The sequence below is a fragment of the Neovison vison genome, chromosome 13, assembly GCF_020171115.1.
Source record: "Neovison vison isolate M4711 chromosome 13, ASM_NN_V1, whole genome shotgun sequence".
NCBI lineage: Eukaryota > Metazoa > Chordata > Mammalia > Carnivora > Mustelidae > Neogale > Neogale vison.
In genome coordinates this window covers 60,097,562-60,122,267 of record NC_058103.1, presented here as the reverse complement: position 1 = coordinate 60,122,267, position 24,706 = coordinate 60,097,562, and the positions used below count along the sequence as shown (strand labels likewise).

The 24,706-nt window shown below is 36.6% G+C and overlaps 1 protein-coding gene across 1 annotated transcript in view; it reads left to right on the top strand.

Annotated features, from left to right (window-relative positions):
• Positions 1-24,706, top strand: part of TTC6 (tetratricopeptide repeat domain 6) — a 143,641-nt gene that overhangs the window by 23,489 nt on the left and 95,446 nt on the right. Inside the window, exon 5 of the mRNA XM_044231166.1 lies at positions 13,976-14,117. Within this exon, the coding sequence (XP_044087101.1) occupies positions 13,976-14,117 (142 nt within the window). The remainder of the gene's footprint in view (positions 1-13,975; positions 14,118-24,706) is intronic.

Genomic DNA, 24,706 nt, shown 5'->3' with positions numbered 1-24,706 from the left:
CTCCATAATATTGGGTTGCTTGCCCAAGTTCCCATCTTTGGATAGTGATAAAAATTCAGATGTGTCTGACACAGTTTTTCCTCAAACTTCTTTTCACCGTCACCCTTTTAAGGAAGGCTTTTAAAAGGCTTTTCCTCCTAATTGCCCTTCCCCATTAAATTGTCATATCCTGGATATATGTTGTATCTCTTTATGGTGCTGTATCTATTTACACATACATATATACATATACATAAGTGTATGTATACATATACATATATGTGTGTGTGTTCATATATATGCCATATACATAAAGAGTAAGCTCTCATCACCCTCCTCCCCAAGCACCAACTTTCAGCCCTTTGGGGGCGAAATCACTTGCTCATTGAGAATGTATATTCATAAGTCTCCTGTCTTTCAGAAGAGCTGATAGGAATCCTGAAACAGTATCTATGACACATTTGAAAATATTGAGAATATTGAATATTTAGTTAGATTTAAATAGAAACATTTTAAGTATTATGTTTCAAGTATTTCATTAAAATATGACAGTATTTTAAAAGACCACTTTTAATTACATGAACTGTCACAGAATTATAAGTAATTTACCCATTCTTTTCATGGTATATGCTGAGCTCATTTTCTCAAACTTGACTTTTAGTAAAAACTGTAACACTTTACTGCATTCTTTCAGGATTTAAAATCATCTAATTTCTCTGCATTTAGTAACCATAATGAAATTCGATTTGAATTCCTAAAAGAGGGTCCTTCTCATATTTATTTTCTGTTTAGGCAAAAATATTTTTCAAGGATTTATTTGCTATTCATAATCTTATACACCCAAGTCTCTTAGTTTTGATTTATAAGGTGAGTGTTCTGAAATTTTTGAAATAAATTGTATGTGAAGAATTTTGGAAATTTCAAAACTTCCTGCTTCTCTGGTAGAAAGTAACAGTTCTATATGACATTTTAGGAATATCTTTTAAAAGCTAAAGCTGAGAGTGGAAAATAAAGATATAAACATAATCTAGTAATCATGAAACTACCATTTTGAGTAATTTCCATTAGCACTGTAAGCTAAGCAACATTCTGAAGAGTTATAGCTTCTGTTAGTCAAGCAAAGTGTTAAAAATACTGGTTTCTTTCCAATTCTAAAATTCTTTTTCTTCAAGTAGATCATTCTTTTTCCAAGAGAGTCAATAAATGTTCTATTTGATGATGATAATTCTTGGCAATTTGTTCCTAAGTACCAAATAAGAAGTTAATTTAAGTACTGAATATTTAATTCTCTGGCATCCATCTCTTGAGGATTACCTTGCTAAACATAGCTTAACCTTTTCAAAATATATCTGTCTGCTGAGCCTACAAGTTCGGAGAAATGTATGATTTTTTTCTGCACTAATAAGTGTTCTCAAGAAAGGTGATTGTAAACACAAAATGAATACCCTTTCATTTGGTGGTTTTTGTTTTTTCTGTAAGATGAACAGTTAACTACAGAGCATAACAATGTTTGTGCTTGTATATTTTAATGCTCTCCTAATTCTGCATATAGTAATTGTTATTTGTAGCAAACACCAAGGATATTTTAATGGACTAGCATTGGTACATACTTAAGTTTATTTAAAATAACAATATATTGTTCAAACTTATATTTAACCTGCTAGGTAGCAATTTTGATGAGAACCATAAAAATGTTTCATATTAATTATAATTTTGCTTTTAAATTTTCTGTATTCTAAAGAGAAGATTACAGTTGTTTAGCATTAGCATGGAATTTGAGATTTAGCGTTTTAAAATAAGGTAAATCATTAAAAGTGTTTAAACACTTAGATTAAGCTCACATTTTGGTGAATATTCTTCTAACATCTCTTGGATGTGTAGGTGTTTAAACCATGTATGGCATTCTATAGACGGATTTTTCACCCAAGATTATGTGTGAACATTTAAATATTTTAAATATTATTCACTAATTTAACCAAGCTGCAATGTAAGAAGACCTCAAATGTGGAATAATTTATTAAACTTTTGCTCTGTTTTTTTTTTTTGCTCTGATGTTTTTGATGCACATTACCAGACTTCTCTCCAGAAAAATTATATGGACTTACACTGCTTTCAATAATTTATGATGCTGTTCATTTCCTTTCACTCTTATCCGACAACAAATTGTCAATCTTCTTGATTTTTTCCTAATCTGATGAGGAAACACATCTCTTTATTATTATATTTTTATTGATTTCTAGTGAGGGTGAGCACATTTTTAGATGTCTTTGGCTATTTTTCTCCTTTTGAGAATTATCAATTCATGTTCTCTTGAGTCATCATTCATTTCTTCCTTATTGATTTATAAATGATCTTGTTAAAAGATATTTTATTTAATTGACAGACAGAGATCACAAGTAGGCAGAGAGGCAGGCAGAGAGAGAGAGGGGGAAGATGCTCCCCACTGAGCAGCGAGCCCAATGTGGGGCTCCATCCCAGGACCCTGAAATCATGACCTGAGCTGAAGGCAGAGGCTTAATCCACTGAGCCATCCCAGCACTCCTAAGTGATCTTTTATATTAAAGATTTTAACTATTTTTCTTAGATAGTAGACTTTTCCTTTTAATTTGTTGTTTGCTTTTTTCTAGTTTTGTTTATGGCGTTTTATGCTATCCAGAGGCCTTAATTTTTTTTTAAAGATTTTATTTATTTATTTGACAGAGAGAAATCACAAGTAGATGGAGAGGCAGGCAGAGAGAGAGAGAGAGAGAGAGGGAAGCAGGCTCCCTGCTGAGCAGAGAGCCTGATGCGGGACTCGATCCCAGGACCCTGAGATCATGACCTGAGCTGAAGGCAGCGGCTTAACCCACTGAGCCACCCAGGCGCCCCGAGGCCTTAATTTTTATGTAGTAAAAACTATAGTAATCATTCTCCATGTGTCCTGGTCTTGTATCATTCTTAGAAAGGGCTTTTCTACACTTAAATTTAAATGTATTTTCTCATATTTTCTTCTAGAAATTTCATAGCTTTCCTTGATCCATCTGTAATTAATTTGATAGATAAGCATTATTTTTTCCCAAGTGACTAGTCAGTTGCTTATCATTTATTCAACAAATCCTCTTTCCTCACTAATTTGAAATGCCAGCTTCTCATACCTTAAATTCCACTGTGTTACTTAGTTTATTTATGGACTTATGTTCTATTTTACTGACTTCTCTATGTAAAATTGCTTGTGTATTTTGTTGATCCACCACCAATAAAGAGAGAGCTGGCAAAAAATGCTGTCTTACAAACATTGGCTGACCTTCTCAAGTCAGGTTCACCTTAGAGCCAGCTTCCTCGTGGTAAGCCGTGCTTAGGCTAGAGATCCCAGACCCAACACTCCACTTGGCTTCAAATTACAAGAGATATTCTTAGTCACATTTTGAAAAAAATGTGGACAGACTGTTACTTCTATACGTTAAAACAGTGGCAACTGCAGCAATTGGAAAACCAAAGGCTAACTGTCAGAATTTGGTGTTTAATTTCATTTATTATTTTGTTACAAAGTAATAATAAAAACAACACTTTAGCAAATATGCAAGAAAATGCAAAACCCCTCAATCAAGAAATAGTATTGTTTACATTCTTAAATATATGATTCCAGAATTTTCTGTATGCAAATAAACAGCATAGAACAAAACTGGAATAATGCTATGTACCTAATGTTTTGTAACCTGATTTCTTAAACTGTGTTGTAATTATCTTTTCATGTCAAGGAAAACAGATCTGAATAATCACTTAAATCAATCAGCAAATATTTTTTATGTACCTACGGTGTGACAGGCGTAGAGTTAGGCACTAGGGAAACATCTGCTAACGTAATCCCTGCCCTCAGGGAATGTGGAGATTAGCAGAAAGGAACAGTGGTAATTTATTTATCAGGAATGTAACCATTAATATGCAGATATGCAGGGTGCTGTGGAAACTTGGAAGATTTCCTGATTATCTCCAGAGGTTTGAGGAAATGTTACTTATATTGCAACCTGAAGAGTGAATCAACATCACTTGGGAACTTGTTAGAAATGCAGATGATTTGAATCCATATTGAAGCTTTGTTTTGTTTTTTAGATTTTATTTATTTAACAGAGAGAGAGAGAGAGAGAAATAGATCACAAGTAGGCAGAGAGACAGGCAGAGTGGTGGGGGGAAGCAGGCTCCCTGCTGTGCAGAGAGCCCGATGCGGGACTCGATCCCAGGACCCCGAGATCATGACCTGAGCTGAAGGCAGAGGCTTTACCCACTGAGCCACCCAGGCGTCCCAAATGCATATTGAAGTTTGAGAGTCCCTGCTGTGGACAGTTGGAGCTCTTGTAAGAACTGGAAAGAAGTCTAACATTGGAGAATGGGAGCAGTGGTGCAATGGAGGCTGAGGGGAGACATGAATAAGATCATGTAAGATTTCACAGATACCCTGTATGTGTGTGTGAGGGCATGTGTATGGAGCCTTGGGGGAAAAATTCTTATTCACAGTGTATGGGAAGGCATTGATAGAGTTTTTTTGAGGAAGAATGACATCATCAGATTTGCTGTAAGATACACAGTCCTCAACTTGACTTTTTAGTAGCATTTTGCGCAGTTGCATTAACTTTGCCTTAAAACATTTTAATCTCTTGATGGTTGGAACTGTACTCTTTTATGGTTCTCTTTCTGTCTTCCTGACTATGTCTTCTCAAGTCTTTCTTGCTGGTGTCTCCTCATCTCTTGACTTCAAAACACTGGACTACTCAAATATACTGGGATCCCTTTTCTCCCCTAACTTCCAAGGTGTGATCATGGCTGTAAATACCATCTATATGCTGATGCTGTCATTTACTAAGATACATGCAAAAGGATGTTCATTTTTGTTACAATAATTAAAAACTGGAAACTACTTGGGTGTTTTATCAATGGAAGATTTTTTTATGACACATTCAATGATGGGATGCATTGCAAACTTTAAGAATAAGGTAGTGCTCTGTATTCTGAAAGGAGATAGAACTAAATATATAGGAAGTAGAACTAAATATAAAGGAGGTAGAACTAAATATATAAACAGATTTTATATAAAAATATATAAACAGATTTGTTTATATATAACTAAATATATAAACAGATTTGTATACAAATTTTTGTGTGTGTGGAAGGAAGAAACCGTTAACTGTGGTTCTTTTGTTTTCATTATAGATTGTACACTAATTCCGTTAAAAATAATACGTTTGTATTTTTTGTGTGCTTTATATGGTATATGTTTGCCCTTAGATTTTTAACCTTTGTTTAGTTGTGTCCCTTGTAGATTGCTTAGACTAGAATATTTTTTAAGCCAATCAAAATTTTTCTTATAATGGGTTGGATCACCCCTTATTCATTTAATAATTGTTATTTTAGATATATTTGATATTATTCTTGTCATCTTACTTTATATTCTTTTCTTGCTCTTTCTTACAATCTATCATGTTAGCCAATATTTGTACATGTGTTTTGTTTTTTTTTTTAAAGATTTTATTTATTTATTTGACAGAGAGAGATCACAAGTAGGCAGAGCGGCAGGCAGAGAGAGAGAGGAGGAAGCAGGCTCCCTGCTGAGCAGAGAGCCCGATGCGGGACTCGATCCCAGGACCCTGAGATCATGACCTGAGCCGAAGGCAGCGGCTTAACCCACTGAGCCACCCAGGCGCCCGTACATGTGTTTTTTTGTTTGTATCATTATCTGATATCTACCATTATGAGATAGAAATCTGAAGCCAGCCTGTTTTTATTTTATTTGCACGTAATCTATTTCCTCACCACTCCTCCTAGATGCTTCTAGGACTTTAAATTTTGCCTTAAATAATGTCACTAGCACATGTTTGGGAGTGGATTGCTTTTTAATTAATTTTTCCTGATACACAAAAACGCCTTAATTTACTACCATCCAGAGATAGTACTGTTTACATTCTTAAATATATGATTCCAGGCTTCTTCAGTTTAGGACTTTTTCTATTTTATTTTCAGTAGTATTTGCATTCTATTTATCTAATGACTTTCTTCAGGTATATCAATTAGCTATATGTTGGACCTTTATTATCTATCCTCTACATTTATCATTATTTTGCTTACATTCATGTCTCAAACCTTTGTTCCAAATCAATTGTTTCATTTTCTGTGGTATAAATTTTAAAAATTTCTTCTAACTACCATTTTATTTATTTTTGTATTAAAGATTTTACCTACTTATTTGAGACAAAGAGATATAGTGAGTGAGAGAGAGAGAGCACACCTGGTTGAACAGTGATTCTTGATTTTGGCTTCGGTTGTGATCTCTGTGTGGTGGGGTTGAGCCCCAAGTCAGGCCTCCCCCACCTCGGTGGGGTGTCTGTTTCTTTCCCCCTCCCCTGCTCACATGCTCTTCCTCTCTCAAATAATAAATCTTAAAAAAATACTTTTTGAGTTCTATAATAAATTTTTTTCAAAAGAATGTTCTTCATATAACTTTTGGATGGTATATTTCTTTTTTATACACTTCAGACTGTCTTCATAGAATTTATGTTTGATTTTTGTGTGTATTCACCTTGAATGAAGATAGGTCATTTCTAGTTGCCCAAAGTTAATATCAGATAGATTTACCTGGCATTTCTTGATTACTCATCTTGGAGGCATTAGAATACTATGTTTAGATCTTAAGTAGGTGCACCAGAAGATGCATTTTTATATAATTAATGCAATCATTCAGAATCCTGAAAGGTGTTTGGGGTTGGATGGACCAGGTTCTGAGAATTTTGCCTCTACATATTTCTTCTGTGATTGTCAACTATTATACTAGAAGCTGGCCTTTTCCATTGGCTTTTCTATATGGTGAAGATTATTCCAGGATTTTTTTTCTGTGCATGTACATATATTATATATACATACATTTTACAAAAATGATATTGAAGATGCTGTTTTTGCAGTTTATGTTCCTTTGAGGATTCTTGTTTTAAAACTGAAATATAGACACATGAGTAATTATTTTGACTTATTATCTCTACTACTTAATGGTTTACAAATGAACTATATAAAGTATGCTGACATTTCAAAGATTTTATCTGAGTCTTCTAAATATTGTAGTGGTATTTGAATATTAAAATAAGATTATTTAATAGGAAATGTGTTGAGATGGATTTGTTATATAATTTAATATTTTTAAAAAGATTTATTTATTTGAGAGAAATAGAGAAAGTGAATAGTGGAAAAGGCAGAAGGAAAGAGAAACAGAATCCTCAAGCAGATTTCCCACTGAGTACAGAGCCTGACATGGGGCTCCATCCCAGGACCTTGAGATCATGACCTGAGCTGAAATCAAGAATTGGATGCTTAACCAACTGAGCCACCCAGGCACCCCTATATAATTTAGTATTAACAATATCTGCATATAAATGGAAAAAGCCTTTCCATTTCCCAAATGAAGAAAATGCAATTCAGAGATTCGGTGACTACCCCATGTATATAGGGCTGGTAAAAAAAGCTAAGATTCAGAACTAGAGCTCCCCTATTCTAAATGTGGTTTCTATTTTATCCCACTGTTTTGTGAATTTGTGAAGACCCTCTCATTTTTTTTTCATGCTTCATTTTGAATACTTGTTATCTTGTTTTCAGAACCAATCTTGATATAAGCCAGAAAGAATCTGAGAAGATCTAGTTAGATATGCATATTTTATTTAACCCTGGTGTTCTATAGTTGATTCATTGTGACCCAACATTGGAAGCAGGGCTTCTGCTTATATTAGGGTGGAGGTCCTTACATTGCTTGTTCCTTCTTAACAAATGAAATTCTATTTCTGAGTACTAGGCCAGAGCAGGGGCCCTGCTAACTGTGGGAGACTTTCCTGATATTAATTACTTAATTGCTGAAAGCTTTCACTGAATACTGTCTGGCTTTGTTTTCCCCATTTCCAGTTGACCACCCCCCCACCCCGCCTCCACTAGAACGTGCCATGGTCCCAAGCCAGAACTTTCTGATGCCAATTCTAGTGCACTACACCTGTGGTCTGTCATACTACGTTTGGAATATTGTTTTCTATCTTCTGGTCTATATTTCCTTACAATGTGGGTATCTGGACCTGACTTTCCCTCACTATGCCTCATTTCCTGCATTGTCTTCCATTCCTCAATGGTTAAGTCTAATCCTGGCCCCACCCCCATCCCTTACTTGGCCTTGTTCCTTGCTGTGTAATCCAGGCAATGACCCAAGATATACAAAGCACATAAGACTTAATTCCTGTCTGAAGTCTAGCTGGGGATATGTCACAGAAGCACATGTTTTAGAGCCGTAAGAGATCATACCCTTCTCCTAGTCTAACTTTCTCATATTTATGGATGAGGAAACAGGGTAAATTTCACACTCCAAATCATGGCTGGTAGCAGAGTTAGAAGTAGAATCAACAGTAACTTCAATTAGACTTCTATTATATCCATTTTTAATAAATAACCCTTATACCTAAGTAAGGCTTAAGCATATTTAAAAAATACAGATTGAGATTATAGAAGTCATTTTATTTTGCACTATCAATGTTTGATGGTATATTAGATTAGTGTATTTTTTATTTTATATGGAAGTATTAAAACAGGAATTATTTGGACATTTATCTGATCTCATAACTCAGTATGTGAAAGCTGAATTTTTTTTTAAAGCAAAGCAATGTCATTCCACCAGATGTCACTGTTTGCATGTAACAATGAAGTTAAACTGATTAAAAATAAAATCCCCCACTTCCCTAATCATATTTTGTAAAAAAGTGAAAATCTATATAGTTATACTCTTATTCTTCTTTAGATTTATTATTTTATTAAGCTTACATTCCCTGAATTTTTAAAAAAGTTTCAGTGTTCATTACCTCTACTACAAATTTTGAAGACTAAAGAAAATTGTCTGTAATCTTCAAGAAGACAAACTCTTAAAAGTCTTTTCTAGATCTAGGATTTGCTTCTCAAGCAATATTCTTTGTAAGTTATTATATCCTAAATTGTAGATTGTGACTGAATAAGGGGCTGTGAAATCAATTTAGTGGCTTGCTACAAGCACTTGAAAAAACTGTTGTGTTGAATAGAATACTCTATTGCATATAAGTATTATTGTGGCAAAACTTTTATACATGAGCACTCTTAAAATATCCCCATATATGTCTTCTTTGAGTTGTATAAAAGCAACTGTGAGCTTTATCCTGTGAAACCTCTTCCAGGTTTTGTCCCCCAAGAAGCAAGATAAATTCACTAAGGAAGGGATAGCAAAGATGTGGTAGGCCTTCTCTATTAGGGTAGTACCAAGGAGGGGAGAAGGGTATTGCAGGGAGAACCTTTCTGTATGCTTCATTGGATGGAGGTCATGTTCACTTTTATATAATTCATAGAGGATGTATGCAGAGATTTAAAATAGTACTCCCAGCTTAGAGCAAACGTTTTCCAAGCTTCTTTGATAACAATCTACAACAAAAAACACACTTTATATCCCTGGTCCATGAGAGACAAGGAAAGAGGTTTAACTCACTCTGAGAGAGGTGGGCATGTTTTCTTCATTCGATACCCTCAATAAAAGCAATAATAATTGTAATAGTTACCACTTCCTGAGCGTACACTATGTGCAAACTCTCATGTGTATTATTTCTAAGCATTAGAAGACCTGAAAGACCTGATCACTGTTGCTATAGATAGATGAAGAAACAGACCTTGGAAGCAAAAGTGACCTATTCCACACAGAACAGCAAGAGGCCAAAGTGGGGCTAAAATCCTGGTTTCTAGCCTCATTCCAAAAGCTAGCTCTTCTCACTGTATCAATGAATTTTAAGCTTCCCCCTGGAAAAGTACCATCTAGAGTCTATGGTAAGTGTATCAATTCCTCAGCTCTATTCCCACTGAATTAGAATCTCTAGAGGAGGAATCTGCAAAGGTATAGATTTGACAAAATCCCACAATATTCTTATGATCAGGCAGTTTTAGGAAAGATTGCAGTACATCAGTGCTTTTCAAACTTCACTGTACATCAAAATCCTCTGCAGGGCTGCTTAAAATAGAGATGACCCGGTCTACCGGGAGATTCTGATTCATTAAGTATGATGGGGGTCAAGAATTTGCATTTTCTAGCAAGTTCTTATGTGATGTTAATGAACTGGTTTGGGAACACACTTTGAGAACCATTGTTCTACCTGTGATTCTCAGTTCCCCAGGACAGAGTGTAGGACTGGCTTTGGTTGTGACACTTTTCTTGATGAGCCGAAATACAATACTTATTCAATATCTACTGCATTTACATCCACAGAAGAAAGAAAATGAGTAAGAATCACTTTTCTCTTCAGACCAGTCTATGTTTACTGTGAAAAAGATACACGGAATCTAAAATAGCATATCCGGGGCACCTGGGTGGCTCAGTGGGTTAAAACCTCTGCTTTCTGCTCAGGTAATGATCCCAGGGTCCTGGGATTGAGCCCTGCATCAGGCTTTCCGCTCAGCAGGGAGCCTGCTTCCCCCTCTCTCTCTGCCTGTTTCTCTGCCTGCTTGTGATCTCTGTCTGCCAAGTAAATAAATAAAATCTTTTAAAAAAAGAAGTAGCATATCCTACAATGAAAGATCAGATCAAATGCAGCAGGAAAACTAGGGAAGGAAAGGTGAATTTTGACTGGGTAGGGGGAAATTTATAAAGGTGTGATGAGGGAGTTGCAATCTGAAGGCTGCCTTTTCATGATTTTTATAGCCACACTGTTACTGTCATTTGGTTCTCCTGTCTTCCCTGCAGCTCCTTAGTAATCTGGGCACCTTAAGCACCTTTCACATAGTGAATGTAGGTTCAGTCAGGAGTTAGGGAAGGAAAGTGGGATTGGCAAGTAGATGGTGCTCAGACTGTGGAGGCCTGAATGTGGGGCTCAGGAGCTTGAGTTTATACAGTGTGTATAGTCATTAAAGTATTTGGAAAGGGGGTGACAGATGGCAACTCTGGCAGGGGATAGAGCATGGATTGGAGGAGGGAGAGTCTAAGGTAAGGGGCCAGTGAAGATGATATCATAGGACTCAGATGAGAGAAAATGCGATGGGCAGGATAGACATCATGGAAGGAGAAGGAGCAGAATGAGTGATTACTGTTGGACTTGAGGGAAAGGTTGGTTATGAAGAGATTTTTAGCCTGAAATGGTGTTTTCCAAAGGGGGAGAACTCTAGAAAGAATTAAGTTCTTCTCTCTGGAAATAAAGGAGGAAGTAGGGAAAGTCTGGAGAAAAATTTCTAAGTAAATGATTCATCTTTGTCATACCTAAACAGTGGCTAATCTTGCGTAGGCTTTCAGTAGGGTCCTCCATACATGTCTGCCGGAGCTATGCACTCTAAGATGTCCAATAACTTCTTTCACTTCTCTTCCTGTCAACCACTAGGCCTATTTCTTTAGTGCACATTTGGAATGTGACAAGACAATAAGATGGGAATGACTCTTACTGCCTTGTTTTTGGTATAGAGCTTGATAAAAACACGGCAGTGTCTCAAGATGGCTTCTTAAAGTCACACCTCTCCTTCCTGATCTTGGAAGTACTTTACTGATCTTGATGTCTGTTTTCTCTCGGCTCACTGTTGCAGCCAATAGTGCAACTTTGCCCTGTTCTTTTTAAATTTATTTATTTTCAGAAAAACATTATTCATTATTTTTTCACCACACCCAGTGCTCCATGCAAACTGTGCCCTCTATAATACCCACCACCAGGTACCCCAACCTCCCACCCCCACCCCCGCCACTTCAAACCCCTCAGATTGTTTTTCAGAGTCCATAGTCTCTCATGGTTCACCTCCCCTTCCAGTTTACCCAAATTCCCTTCTCCTCTCTAACGCCCCTTGTCCTCCATGCTATTTGTTATGCTCCACAAATAAGTGAAACCATATGATAATTGACTCTGCTTGACTTATTTCATTCAGCATAATCTCTTCCAGTCCCGTCCATGTTGCTACAAAAGTTGGGTATTCATCCTTTCTGATGGAGGCATAATACTCCATAGTGTATATGGACCACATCTTCCTTATCCATTCACCCGTTGAAGGGCATCTTGGTTCTTTACATAGTTTGGCGACCGTGGCCATTGCTGCTATAAACATTGGGGTACAGATGGCCCTTCTTTTCATGACATCTGTGTCTTTGGGGTAAATACCCAGGAGTGCAATTGCAGGGTCATAGGGAAGCTCTATTTTTAATTTCTTGAGGAATCTCCACACTGTTCTCCAAAGAGGCTGCACCAACTTGCATTCCCACCAACAGTGTAAGAGGGTTCCCCTTTCTCCACATCCTCTCCAACACATGTTGTTTCCTGTTTTGTTAATTATGGCCATTCTAACTGGTGTAAGGTGATATCTCAATGTGGTTTTAATTGCCCTGTTCTTTGTTTTTTTCTGTATATATCAGTCAGGATTCAGTTTCAGAAAACAGAAATACTTTCAGCTATTTTAAGCAAAAAAGGAGTTAGTAATGAGAATTTGATGCTTATAAAATCAGGGGAAAGATTGGGAAAATGGGCTTTAGGTAGGAGGATTTCCAGAGATGACTCACACAGCACACTTAACTGGCTGCCAAGGGAGCTGCTCTTTCTAGCATAGTCAGGAAGGTAGTAAATCTGGAAGTCAGTACTGGCAACACACCACCTTAGTTGTGATTCAGGGATACAGTGGCCTCTATTGTCACAGCTTTTGACTCTGGAACCACAGTATTTCTGTTTGATATGCTCACTGCCACCTCCCTTCCCCACTACCAAAAGAAGAAAAACAACCTAAAAACAAAGTACTATTAACTGAAACGCTGCTACAGTAGAGCTCAATGTTGCCATGACTATTTGCCAATAAAAACATGGGAACGTTCTGTCCTCTAGATTGTTAAGTGAGTGCATTTGATAAGAGGATCCTAAATCACATCTAAGACACTGGCTGCAGGGGAGTTTTACCTCAGTAGCTCAGGAAAGCACATTAGAAGGAGGATAATTTGGGAGTTGAGGGGCAGTCTACTATACTCACCATAATGGCAGTTGAACTTTATCTTCTCTTTGAATTTAAATATTTTGACTAGTTGAGATAGGAGGCTGTTCTCTGTGACTCTACTTTGGCAAACCCTATCTCCATGAGCCTAACTTTGGGTGGGCCTGTTTTTTTAAGAGCTGGTATGACAGGATTTGAGGTTTCAGCATATTATTAAGTTAAGTATAATACTTACTTGGGTGGTTTGCAAACTTTAGTCTTCACATTTGATGGTTCATAAAGTGATTGTCTGTTCATCTAATGGTATATCCAAAAGAAGGAAGGAACATTGGCTCTAAATACTTCCATGTGAAATTGATACAGCCGTAGTCTGTGCAGGCCCATTTTATACTCATTTTATAGTTCTTTTATAGCAAGTGCAAAAATTAGCACAAATTAATACAAAATTTAATACATAATTAATGTTATTTTAAAGCAGTTTGTAAGTCAGTCCTAAGTAACACATTTTGCCTTCAGATTTTCATTTAGCTTATCTCTTTAGCTTAATTAAGACTTTTATTTATAAGTTTTGTATCTCACAGATATCCTAATATACATATGTAGCCTAGAAGGGAAAACTTAATGCTATAGTGTTTTGCTTCATCCTGGCAAGATAGGATTCAAGAAGAGAAAACTTTACCATGAGAAGGCAGTTCTGCTTGAGCTGACACTTCACCTCACTCTAAAACATGACACCATTTCCTGTGGGCTTGGAGTGGGAACAGGTTAGTGATCAGAAAGTGGAGACCTTTTTACTTCTTTTATAATTAGGCTTTCACAGTATGAATTTATTATTACAATAAAATAAAACCATCCTAAAGGTTACTGCTAAAATATATATAGAACCAGAGATAAATTATTTTGAATCATTTCCTATTTCTGATCATCTGACTTTTGCACAATTTCTGCCTAGTATAGACATCACATGTTAATGTGTTTGTTTCAGCAGAGATATGGAATGAGACTCATCAGTGATCTAAAAAACAAATTTATTGTTTTTATTATATTATAGAATACTGCAAGGAATTCCTGTTGTGGATCACAATCAAGACTATGTTCCAGTCCTCCCACTACCACCAGTGGTATTACCTCAGCTGACACAAGGAACTAGGCAACTTGCTCCCAAACCATACCTACAACTCTTGGGAGAAGAAGTAAGAACACCCTTTAAATCTTACTTCTCTCTATCATATGGTTCCCAAACTTTTTTGTTTCAGGACCCTTTTTATAATCTTAAGAATCACTGAGGATCTCAACAATGATTAATGTGTGTTGTATCTTTTTTTTTTTTTTTTTCAAGATTTTGTTTGTCTATTTAAGAGAGGGAGAGAAAGCATGTGCATGAGTTGGGGGGAGGGGCAGAGGGAGAGGGTGAAGCAGGCTCCGCACTGAGCAGGGAGCCTGACATGTGGTCTTGATCCCAGGCCCCTGGGACCATGACCTAAGCCAAAGGCAGATGCTCAACCAACAGAGCCACCCAGGTGCTCCCGTAGGAGTTATATCTATTGACATTTACAAATATTGGGAATTAAAACTGAGAAGACACTAAGTGTTTATTTACTAAAAATAACAGTAACAAAATAATATGTTAACATATGTTAACATTGAGAAAACTAGGGTTATTTTACACGTTTTGCAATCTCTTTAATATGTGGCTTAGTAGAAGATGGCTGAATTCTCATGTCTGCTTCTGCATTCAATTTTGTGGTAAGTTGTTTTGGTTGAAATATATAATAATAATATTTTCCAACTACACAGCTGTTCTCACACAGCTGTGTAGTTGGAAAATATTATTTAATATATTTTTTATATAATTATGGATATTTTCTTTTGATAATATGCCAAAACTTAACACGTAATAGTTTCTTGAAAGTTGTACTTTCAAGAAGTACAAGTCTTGTACTTCTAGGGAAAATGGAGAAAAAGTACTTTTATCGCTCCCTCTTCTGCCTGCTAAGTACAACTAAAAATGCTGGATGTTACAAACATAAAATACTCTTGAAAAGTGGAGAACAAAACACATTAACTAGAAACTTTGACACCCAAGAAATGACAGGGCAGTGAGTTAGTTCCTTGTGTTTTCTTTTTTACTACACATATACTAGACTTGAAGCTGAGAAAGCTATTAATCTGGAAACAAATAAGCAAAGGAAGAAAAGCTCCAACAAAAGCCTGCTCTGTTTAGCCAAAGAGCCAGGAAAGGGCAGCCTAGCAAGACAGAAAAATTTTTAGACTGTAACTGCTCCATTCCAGCTAAATACCACAGAAAAAATTGGCCCCACCCCACCATCAAAAGCCTAATGGGAAATTGAAACTTTACTCTTGCCAGAAGGTAATGAGGTACTCTTATATCCCTCCCAGGGTGGAATCAAAAAAGGTTGAATGTGGAGCTGGGAATTTCATCTTAACAGAGGATTAATGAGATTCACCCTCCATATTGTCAGTGCCAACCATATGGGGATCTTGGACTTCTATCCTCAAGTAGTAGTAATGACCACAGCTCCGCTTCCCCACTGTGATAGTATCAGAAGATGCCTTGTGGAGCATCAGCTAAACAGAAGCATTAAATAAGATGAAGAGTCAATGGCATTTTTCACATGAGTAGAACAAACAGTCCTGATATATGTACGGAGCCACAAAAGATACTGAATAACCAAAGCAGTCTTGAGAAAGAGAACAAAGCTAGAGGTATCATGCTCCCTGATTTCAAACTATATTATAAATTTCTAGTAATCAAAACAGTATGTTATTGCCATAAAAATCGCCACATAGATCCATGGAACAGAATAGAGAGCCAAGAATAAACCCGTGCATACATTGTCAGTTAATTGATGATAGAGGAATGAAGAATATACAGTGGAGAAAGGACAGTCTCTTCAATAAATGGTGTTAAGGAAACTGGACAGTGACATGGAAAAAAATGCAACTGTACCATTATCTTACACCATCCCAAAAATTAACTCAAAGTGGATTAAAGATTTGAGTGTAAAACCTGAAACCATAGAACTTCTAGAAGAAAACAGATGGTAAGTTCCTTGACATTGGTCTTGACAATGATTTTTTTGGATTTAACACCAAAAGCAAAGGCAACAGAAGCAAAAGTGAACAAGTATGTCGAACCAAAAAGCTTCTGCACAGCAAAGGGAACTATCAACAAAATGAAGAGGCAACTGGGGTGCCTGGGTGACACAGTTGGTTAAGCGTCTGCCTTTGACTCAGGTCATGATTCCAGGGTCAGGTCATGATCCCAGGGTCCCACTCATGCTTCTCCCTCTCTATCTGTCTCAAATGAATAAATAAAATCTTTAAAAAAGTGAAAAGGCAACCTACTGAGTTGGAGAAAGTATTTACAAATCATATATCTGATAAGGTGTTAATATCTAAAATACATAAAGAACTTATGCAACTCAGTAGCAAAAACAAACAAAAAAACACCAAAAAACAAAAAACAATCCAATTAAAAAATGGGAAGATCTAAGTAGAACTTTTCCAGAAAAGATACAGATGGCCAAAGGTTACATGAAAAGATGCTCAACATCAGTAATTGTCAGGGAAATACAATTGAAAGCACAAGGAAATTTCATCTCACACCTGTTAGAATGGCTATCATCAAAAAGATAAGAAATAACAAGTGTTGATGAGGATGTGGAGAATAGGGAATCCTCATGCTCTTTTGATGGGAATGTAAATTGGTAGAGCCACTATGGAAAACAGCTTCCTTAAAAAAGTTAAAAATAGAACTACCACATGATTCAACAATCCCACTTCTGGATATTTGCCCAAAGGAAATGAGAACACTAACTTGAAGGGATATATGCAACCCACTCATGTTCATTGCAACATTATTTACAATAACCAAGATATGGAAACATCTTAAATGTCCATTGATGGATGAATGGATAAAGAAAATGTGACAGCACATACATGCACACACACATGTGCACACACACACACACAGAAATATTCAGCCACAAGAAAAGGATGAAATCTTGCCATTTGTTACAACATGGGTGGACCTTGAAGACATTATGCTAAGTGAAATAAGCAATACAGAGAAAGACAAGTGATCTCACTTACATGCAGAATCTAAAAACACCCCCCCCCAAAAAAAACCCAAGCTCAGAGATACAGAGAACAGAGTGGTGGTTGTCAGAAATGAGGGGCAGGAAGGTGGGAGATATGGGGAAGGGAGTCAAAGGTACAAACTTCTGGTTATAAAAATGTTGGGGATGTAATGCACAGCATGGAGACTATAGTTAACAATACTGCATTGCGTATTTGAAAGTTGCTTAGAGAGTGGATTTTAAAAGTTTCTTTTCACAAGAAAAGAAATTCTGTAACTATATATGGTGATGAATATTTTGTTTGTTTTTTATTTTTTTAATTATTTTTATTAACATTGTATTTTATTAACATGTATTATTTGCCCCAGAGGTACAGGTAATGGTGATAAGTATTAACTAGTTAATATTAACTAGTCTTATTATGGTGATCATTTTGCAACATATAAAAATATCAAATCATTGCATTGAAACCAGTATAATGTTATATGTCAGTTATACTTCAATAACAAAAATAAACAGAAAGGAAATAGAAAATCTTAGGAAAGAAATAAAAAATATTGGGAAGAAACACAAACATTTTAGGATTAAAAATATAATAACTGATATAAAAAGCTCAGTAGACCAGTTCAAAAGTAGAATGGAGGAGATAGGAATCAGTGAACTTGAAGATAGACGAATAGAATTTATCCAGTTTGAACAACAAAGAGAAATAGATTGAAATGTACAGACTTGTGGGGGCAGGTCCCTTAAGGACCTGTGGGCATATAGTAAAAGATCTAACATTTGTGTTATTGCATTCCTGTAAGGAGAAGAAAAAGAAGAGGTGGTGGTGACTGAAAATGTGTAGGAGAAAAAAAATTTCCAAATTTACCAAATTTGGAAAAAGACATATTTAGGAAGCTGAACAAACCCCAAGAAGAAAAAATCTAAATAAATTTGTAGTAAGCCATATAATAGTCAAATTTCTGAGAAATAATGATAGAAAAAAACCTTGAAAGTACCAAGAGAGAAACTATATGTTATCTATAGGAGAAAAACATTTGAGTAGCAGTGCATTCTCATCAGAAACTAGGGAGGCCAGAAATTAGTCCTATATCTAGAGAAAATATCCTTTGGGAATGAAGGGGATTCAAGACACTTTCAGAGGAAAAGGAAACCAGGACAATTTGTTGCTGGCAGATTTCACTTAAAAGAATGACCAGAGGAAGTTCTCTAAATAGGAAGAAAATAATAAAAGGAATCTTGGAGTATCTAGAAGGAACAAAAAGAAGTAAAACAAAAATAAGATTAAAGCAAAAGTTTCCTTCTCCTTTTGAATGTTCTAAATTGTGTTTGTCAGTTGAAGTAAGAAATTATCATGTTATTAACTGTATATAGAGGAAATGTTTAAAATAGTTATAAATGAGGAAAGGTATAAAGGGAAGTGAGGTTTCATATTACTTGAACTGGTAAAACGATGACATTTGTAGGCTTTGATAAATTATCTTTATAGAATATAATTCCTAGATCAAAATTAAAAAGCTATACAAAGAGACACCCTGAAAAACACCATAGATAAACAAAAGTAGAATTTAAAAATATTCCAGATAACAGGAAGGCAAGAAAATGAAAACAAAGAAACAAAAGATACCAGCGAGAACAAACAAGACAAAAAATGAAATGGCAGAGCAAATCCCCAAGATAAATGTAAATTGTCTAGGTACACCAATTAAGCAATGGAGATTGTAGAGTAGATTAAAAAACATGGCCCAAGTAACTGGCTTCAAATATAATGACATAGGAGATTGAAAATAAAAAGGTAGGGGGAGGAGTCTGGATGGCAGAGAAGTAACAGGCTGAGATGACATCAGGTAGCAGGAGATCAGCTAGATAGCTTATCTAATCATTGCAAACACCTACAAATCCATTGGGAAATCTAAGAGAAGAAGAGCAACAATTCTAGAAACAGGAAATTGATTACTTTCTGAAAGGTAGGACTGGCGGAGAAGTGAATCACTACATCAGGCCCCTCCCCCAGAAGATCAACAAGAAATCCAGCCAAGACCAACTTCACTCACCAAGGAGAACAGTGGAATTCTGGAGTAGGAGAAAGCAAATCTTATCTGGACAAAATGACAAGGCAGAAAAACTCGCCACAAAAAAAAGAACAAGAGGCAGTACCGAAGGCTGGGGACCTAATCAATATGGACATTAGTAATATGACAGATCTAGAGTTCAGAATCACGATTCTCAAGGTTCTAGCCGGGCTCAAAAAAGGTATGGAAGATACTAGAGAAACCCTCTCCTAAGAGATAAAAGTCCTTTTTGGAGAAATAACTGAACTCTAACCAAGTTGAAATAAAAAAAGCTATTAATGAGGTGCAATCAAAAATGGAAGCTCTTACTGCTAGGATAAATGAGGCAGAAGAAAGAATTAGTGACATAGAAGACCAAATGACAGAGAATAAAGAAGCTGAGCAAAAGAGGGACAAACAGCTAGTGGACCATGAGGGGAGAATTCGACAGATAAGTGACACCATAAGACAAAACATTAGAATATTTGGGATTCCAGAAGAAGAAGACAGAGAGAGGGGAGCAGAAGGTATATTGGAGAGAATTATTGTAGAGAATATCCCTAATATGTCAAAGGGAACAAACATCAAAATCCAGGAGATGCAAAGAATGCCCCACAAAATCAATAAAAATAGGTCCACACCCCGTCACCTGATAGTGAATTTTACAAGTCTTAGTGACAAAGAGAAAATCCTGAAAGCAGCCCAGGAAAAGAAGTCTGTAACATACAAGGGTAAAAACATTAGATTGGCAGCAGACTTATCCACAGAGACCTGGCAGGCCAGAATGAACTGGCATGATACATTCAGAGCTCTAAACGAGAAAAACATGCAGCCAAGAATACTATGTCCAGCTAGGCAATCACTGAAAATAGAAGGAGAGATAAAAAGCTTCCAGGACAAACAAAAACTGAAAGAATTTGCAAACACCAAACCAGCTCCACAGGAAATATTGAAAGGGGTCCTCTAAGCAAAGAGAGAGCCTCAAAGTAGTAGTTAGAAAGGAACAGAGACAATGTATAGTAACAGTCACCTTACAGGCAATACAATGGCACTAAATTCATATCTCTCAATAGTTACCCTGAATGTTAATGGGCTCAATGCCCCAATCAAAAGACACAGGGTATCAGAATGGATAAAAAACCCAAACCCATCAATATGCTGCCTACAAGAAACTCATTTTAGACCCGAAGACACCTCCAGATTTAAAGTGAGGGGGAGGAAAACAATGTACCATGCTAATGGACATCAGAAGAAAGCTGGGGTGGCAATCCTTACATCAGATCAATTCGATTTTAAGCCAAAGACTATAATAAGAGATGAGGAAGGACTCTGTATCATACTCAAAGGGTCTGTACAACAAGAAGATCTAACAGTTTAAATATCTATGCCCCTAACATGGGAGCAGCCAACTATATAAACCAATTAATAACAAAATCAAAGAAATACATTGATAATAATACAATAATAGTAGGGGACTTTAACATTCCCCTCACTGAAATGGACAGATCATCTAAACAAAAGGTCAACAAGGAAATAAAGGCCTTAAATGAAACATTGGACCAGATGGACATCACAGATATATTCAGGACATTCCATCCCAAAAATAACAGAATATACATTCTTCTCTAATGCACATGGAACATTCTCCAGAATAGACCACATCCTGGGTCATAAATCAGGTTTCAACCAGTATCAAACGATTGGGATCATTCTCTGCATATTTTCAGACCAAAATGCTCTGGAGATAGAACTCAATCTCAAGAGGAAATTTGGAAAGAACACAAATACATGGAGACTAAACAGCATCCTTCTAAAAAATGAATGGGTCAACCAGGAAATTAAAGAAGAATTGAAAAAATCCGTGGAAACAAATGATAATGAAAACACAACTGTTCAAAATCTGTGGGACACAACAAAGGAAATCCTGAGAGGAAAATATATAGCAGTTCAAGCCTTTCTCAAGAAACAAGAAAGTTCTCAAATACAGAACCTAACCCTACACCTAAAGGAGCTGGAGAAAGAACAACAAAGAAAGCCTAAACCCAGCAGGAGAAGAGAAATCATAAAGATCAGAGCAAAAATCAATGAAATAGAAACAAACAAACAAAAAAACCCAATAGAAAAAAATCAATGAAACTAGGAGCTGGTTCTTTAAAAGAATTAATAAGATTGACAACCCCCTGGCCAGATTTATCAAAAAGAAAAGAGAAAGGACCCAAATAAATAAAATCATGAATGAAAGAGGAGAGATCACAACCAACACCAAAGAAATACAAACAATTATAAGAACATACTATGAGCAACTCTATGCCAACAAATTTGACAATCTGGAAGAAATGGATGCATTCCTAGAGACATATCAACTCCCACAACTGAACCAGGAAGAAATAGAAAACCTGAACAGACCCATAACCAGTAAGGAGATTGAAACAGTCATCAAAAATCTCCAAACAGGGGCGCCTGGGTGGCTCAGTGGGTTAGGCCGCTGCCTTCGGCTCAGGTCATGATCTCAGGGTCCTGGGATCGAGGCCCGCATCGGGCTCTCTGCTCAGCAGGGAGCCTGCTTCCTCCTCTCTCTCTGCCTGCCTCTCTGCCTGCTTGTGATCTCTCTCTGTCAAATAAATAAATAAAATCTTTAAAAAAAAAAAATCTCCAAACAAACAAAAGTCCAGGGCCAGACGGCTTCCCAGGGGAATTCTACCAAACATTTAAAGAAGAATTAATTCCTATTCTCCTGAAACTGTTCCAAAAACTAGAAATGGAAGGAACACTTCCAAACTCATTTTATGAGGCCAGCATCACCTTCATCCCAAAACCAGACAAGGATCCCATCAAAAAAGAGAATTACAGACCAATATCCTTGATGAACACAGATGCAAAAATTCTCACCAAAATACTGGCCAGTCGGATCCAACAGTACATTAAAGGGATTATTCACCACGACCAAGTGGGATTTATTCCAGGGCTGCAAGGTTGATCCAACATCCACAAATCAATCAATGTGATATAATACATTAATAAAAGAAAGAACAAGAACCATATGATACTCTCGATAGATGCTGAAAAGCATTTGACAAAGTGAAGCATCACTTCCTGATTAAAACTCTTCAAAGTGTAGGGATAGAGGGTACATACCTCAATATTACCCAAGCCATCTATGAAAAACCCACTGCAAATATCATTCTCAATGGAGAAAAACTGAAAGCTTTTCTGCTAAGGTCAGGAACACGACAGGGATGTCCGTTATCATCACTGCTATTCAACATAGTACTAGAAGTCCTAGCCTCAGCAATCAGACTACAAAAAGAAATTAAAGGCATCCAAATCAGCAAAGAAGAAGTCAAACTATCACTCTTTGCAGATGATATGATACTATATGTGGAAAACCCAAAAGGCTCCACTCCAAAACTGCTAGAACTTGTATAGGAATTCAGTAAAGTGTCAGGATATAAAGTCAATGCACAGAAATAAGTTTCATTTCTTTTCACTAACAGTAAGACAGAAGAAAGAGAAATTAAGGAGTCAATCCCATTTACAATTGCACCCAAAACCATAAGATACCTAGGAATAAACCTAACCAAAGAGGCAAAGAATCTATACTCAGAAAACTATAAAGTACTCATGAAAGAAATTGAGGAAGACACAAAGAAATGGAAAAATGTTCCATGCTCCTGGATGGGAAGAACAAATATTGTGAAAATGTCTATGCTACCTAAAGCAATCTACATATTTAATGCAATCCCTATCAAAATCCCTCCCATTTTTTTCAAACAAATGGAACAAATAATCCTAAAATTTATATGGAACCAGAAAAGACCTCGAATAGCCAAAGGAATATTGAAAAAGAAAGCCAAAGTTGTTGGCATCACAATTCCGGACTTCAAGCTCTATTACAAAGCTGTCATCATCAAGACAGTATGGTACTGGCACAAAAATAGACACATAGATCAATGGAACTGAATAGAGAGCCCAGAAATATACCCTCAACTCTATGGTCAACTAATCTTTGACAAAGCAGGAAGGAATGTCCAATGGAAAAAAGACAGTCTCTTCAACAAATGATGCTGGGAAAATTGGACAGCCACATGCAGAAAAATGTAATTGGACCATTTCCTTACACCACACATGAAAATAGACTCAAAATGGATAAGGACCTCAATGTGAGAAAGGAATCCATTGAAATCCTTGAGGAGAACACAGGCAGCAACCTCTTTGACCTCAGCTGCAGCAACTTCTTCCTACATACATCGCCAAAGGCAAGGGAAGCAAGGGCAAAAATGAACTATTGGGATTTCATCAAGATCCAAAGCTTTTGCGCAGCAAAGGAAACAGTTAACAAAATCAAAAGACAACTGACAGAATGGGAGAAGATATTTGCAAATGACATATCAGATAAAGAGCTAGTATCCAAAATCTATAAAGAGCTTAGCAAACTCAACACCCAAAGAACAAATAATCCAATCAAGAAATGGGCAGGACATGAACATACATTTCTGCAAAGAAGACATCCAGATGGTCAACAGGCACATGAAAAAGTGCTCCACATCACTTGGCATCAGGGAAATACTAATCAAAATCACGAGATACCACCTCACACCAGTCAGAATGGCTAAAATTAACAAGTTAAGAAATGACGGATACTGGCAAGGATATGGAGAGAGGGGAACCCTCCTACACTGTTGGTGGGAATGCAAGCTGATGCAACCACTCTGGAAAACAGTGTGGAGGTTCCTCAAAAAGTTGAAAATAGAGCTACCTCATGACCCAGCGATTACACTACTGGGTATATATCCTAAAGATACAAACGTGGTGCTCCAAAGGAGCACGTGCATTCGAATGTTTATGGCAGCAATGTCCACAATAGCCAAACTATGGAAAGAACCTAGATGTCCATCAACAGATGGATGGATAAAGAAGAGGTGGTATATATATACAATGGAATACTATGCAGCCATCAAAAGAAATGAAATCTTGCCATTTATGACGATGTGGATGGAACTAGAGGGTATTATGCTTAATGAAATAAATCAATCAGAGAAAGACAACTATCGTATGATCTCCCTGATATGAGGAAGTGGAAATGCAATGTGGGGGGCTTGGGGGGTAGGAAAAGAATAAATGAAACAAGATGGGATTGGGAGGGAGACAAAACTTAAAAGACTCAATCTCAAAAAACAGACTGAGGGTTGCTGGGGGGAGTGGGGGATGGGAGAGGGTGGTGGGGATATGGACATTGGGGATGGTATGTGCTATGATGAGTGCTGTGAAATGTGTAAGCCTGGCGATTCATAGACTTGTACCCCTGGGGATAAGAATACATTTTATGTTTATCAAAAAATTTTAAAAATTTTAAAAAAGATAAAATAAGTATATCACGCAAACATAAAGAAATGCAGATTATTAGTTAATATTAATATCATTAATATCAGATAAAGCAAACTTTGAAGCAAAGAAAATTATCAGAGACAGAGGGGCATTGTATTATGATAAAAGTGTCAACCAACCAGGAAGGCATAGCAATCTTGAGAAGTTTGTGCACCAAAGAACAGACCTACAAACTATGTGAAGCAAAAACTGGAATGAGAAATAAGCAATTCCCCAATTGCTTTTGGAGATGTCACCACT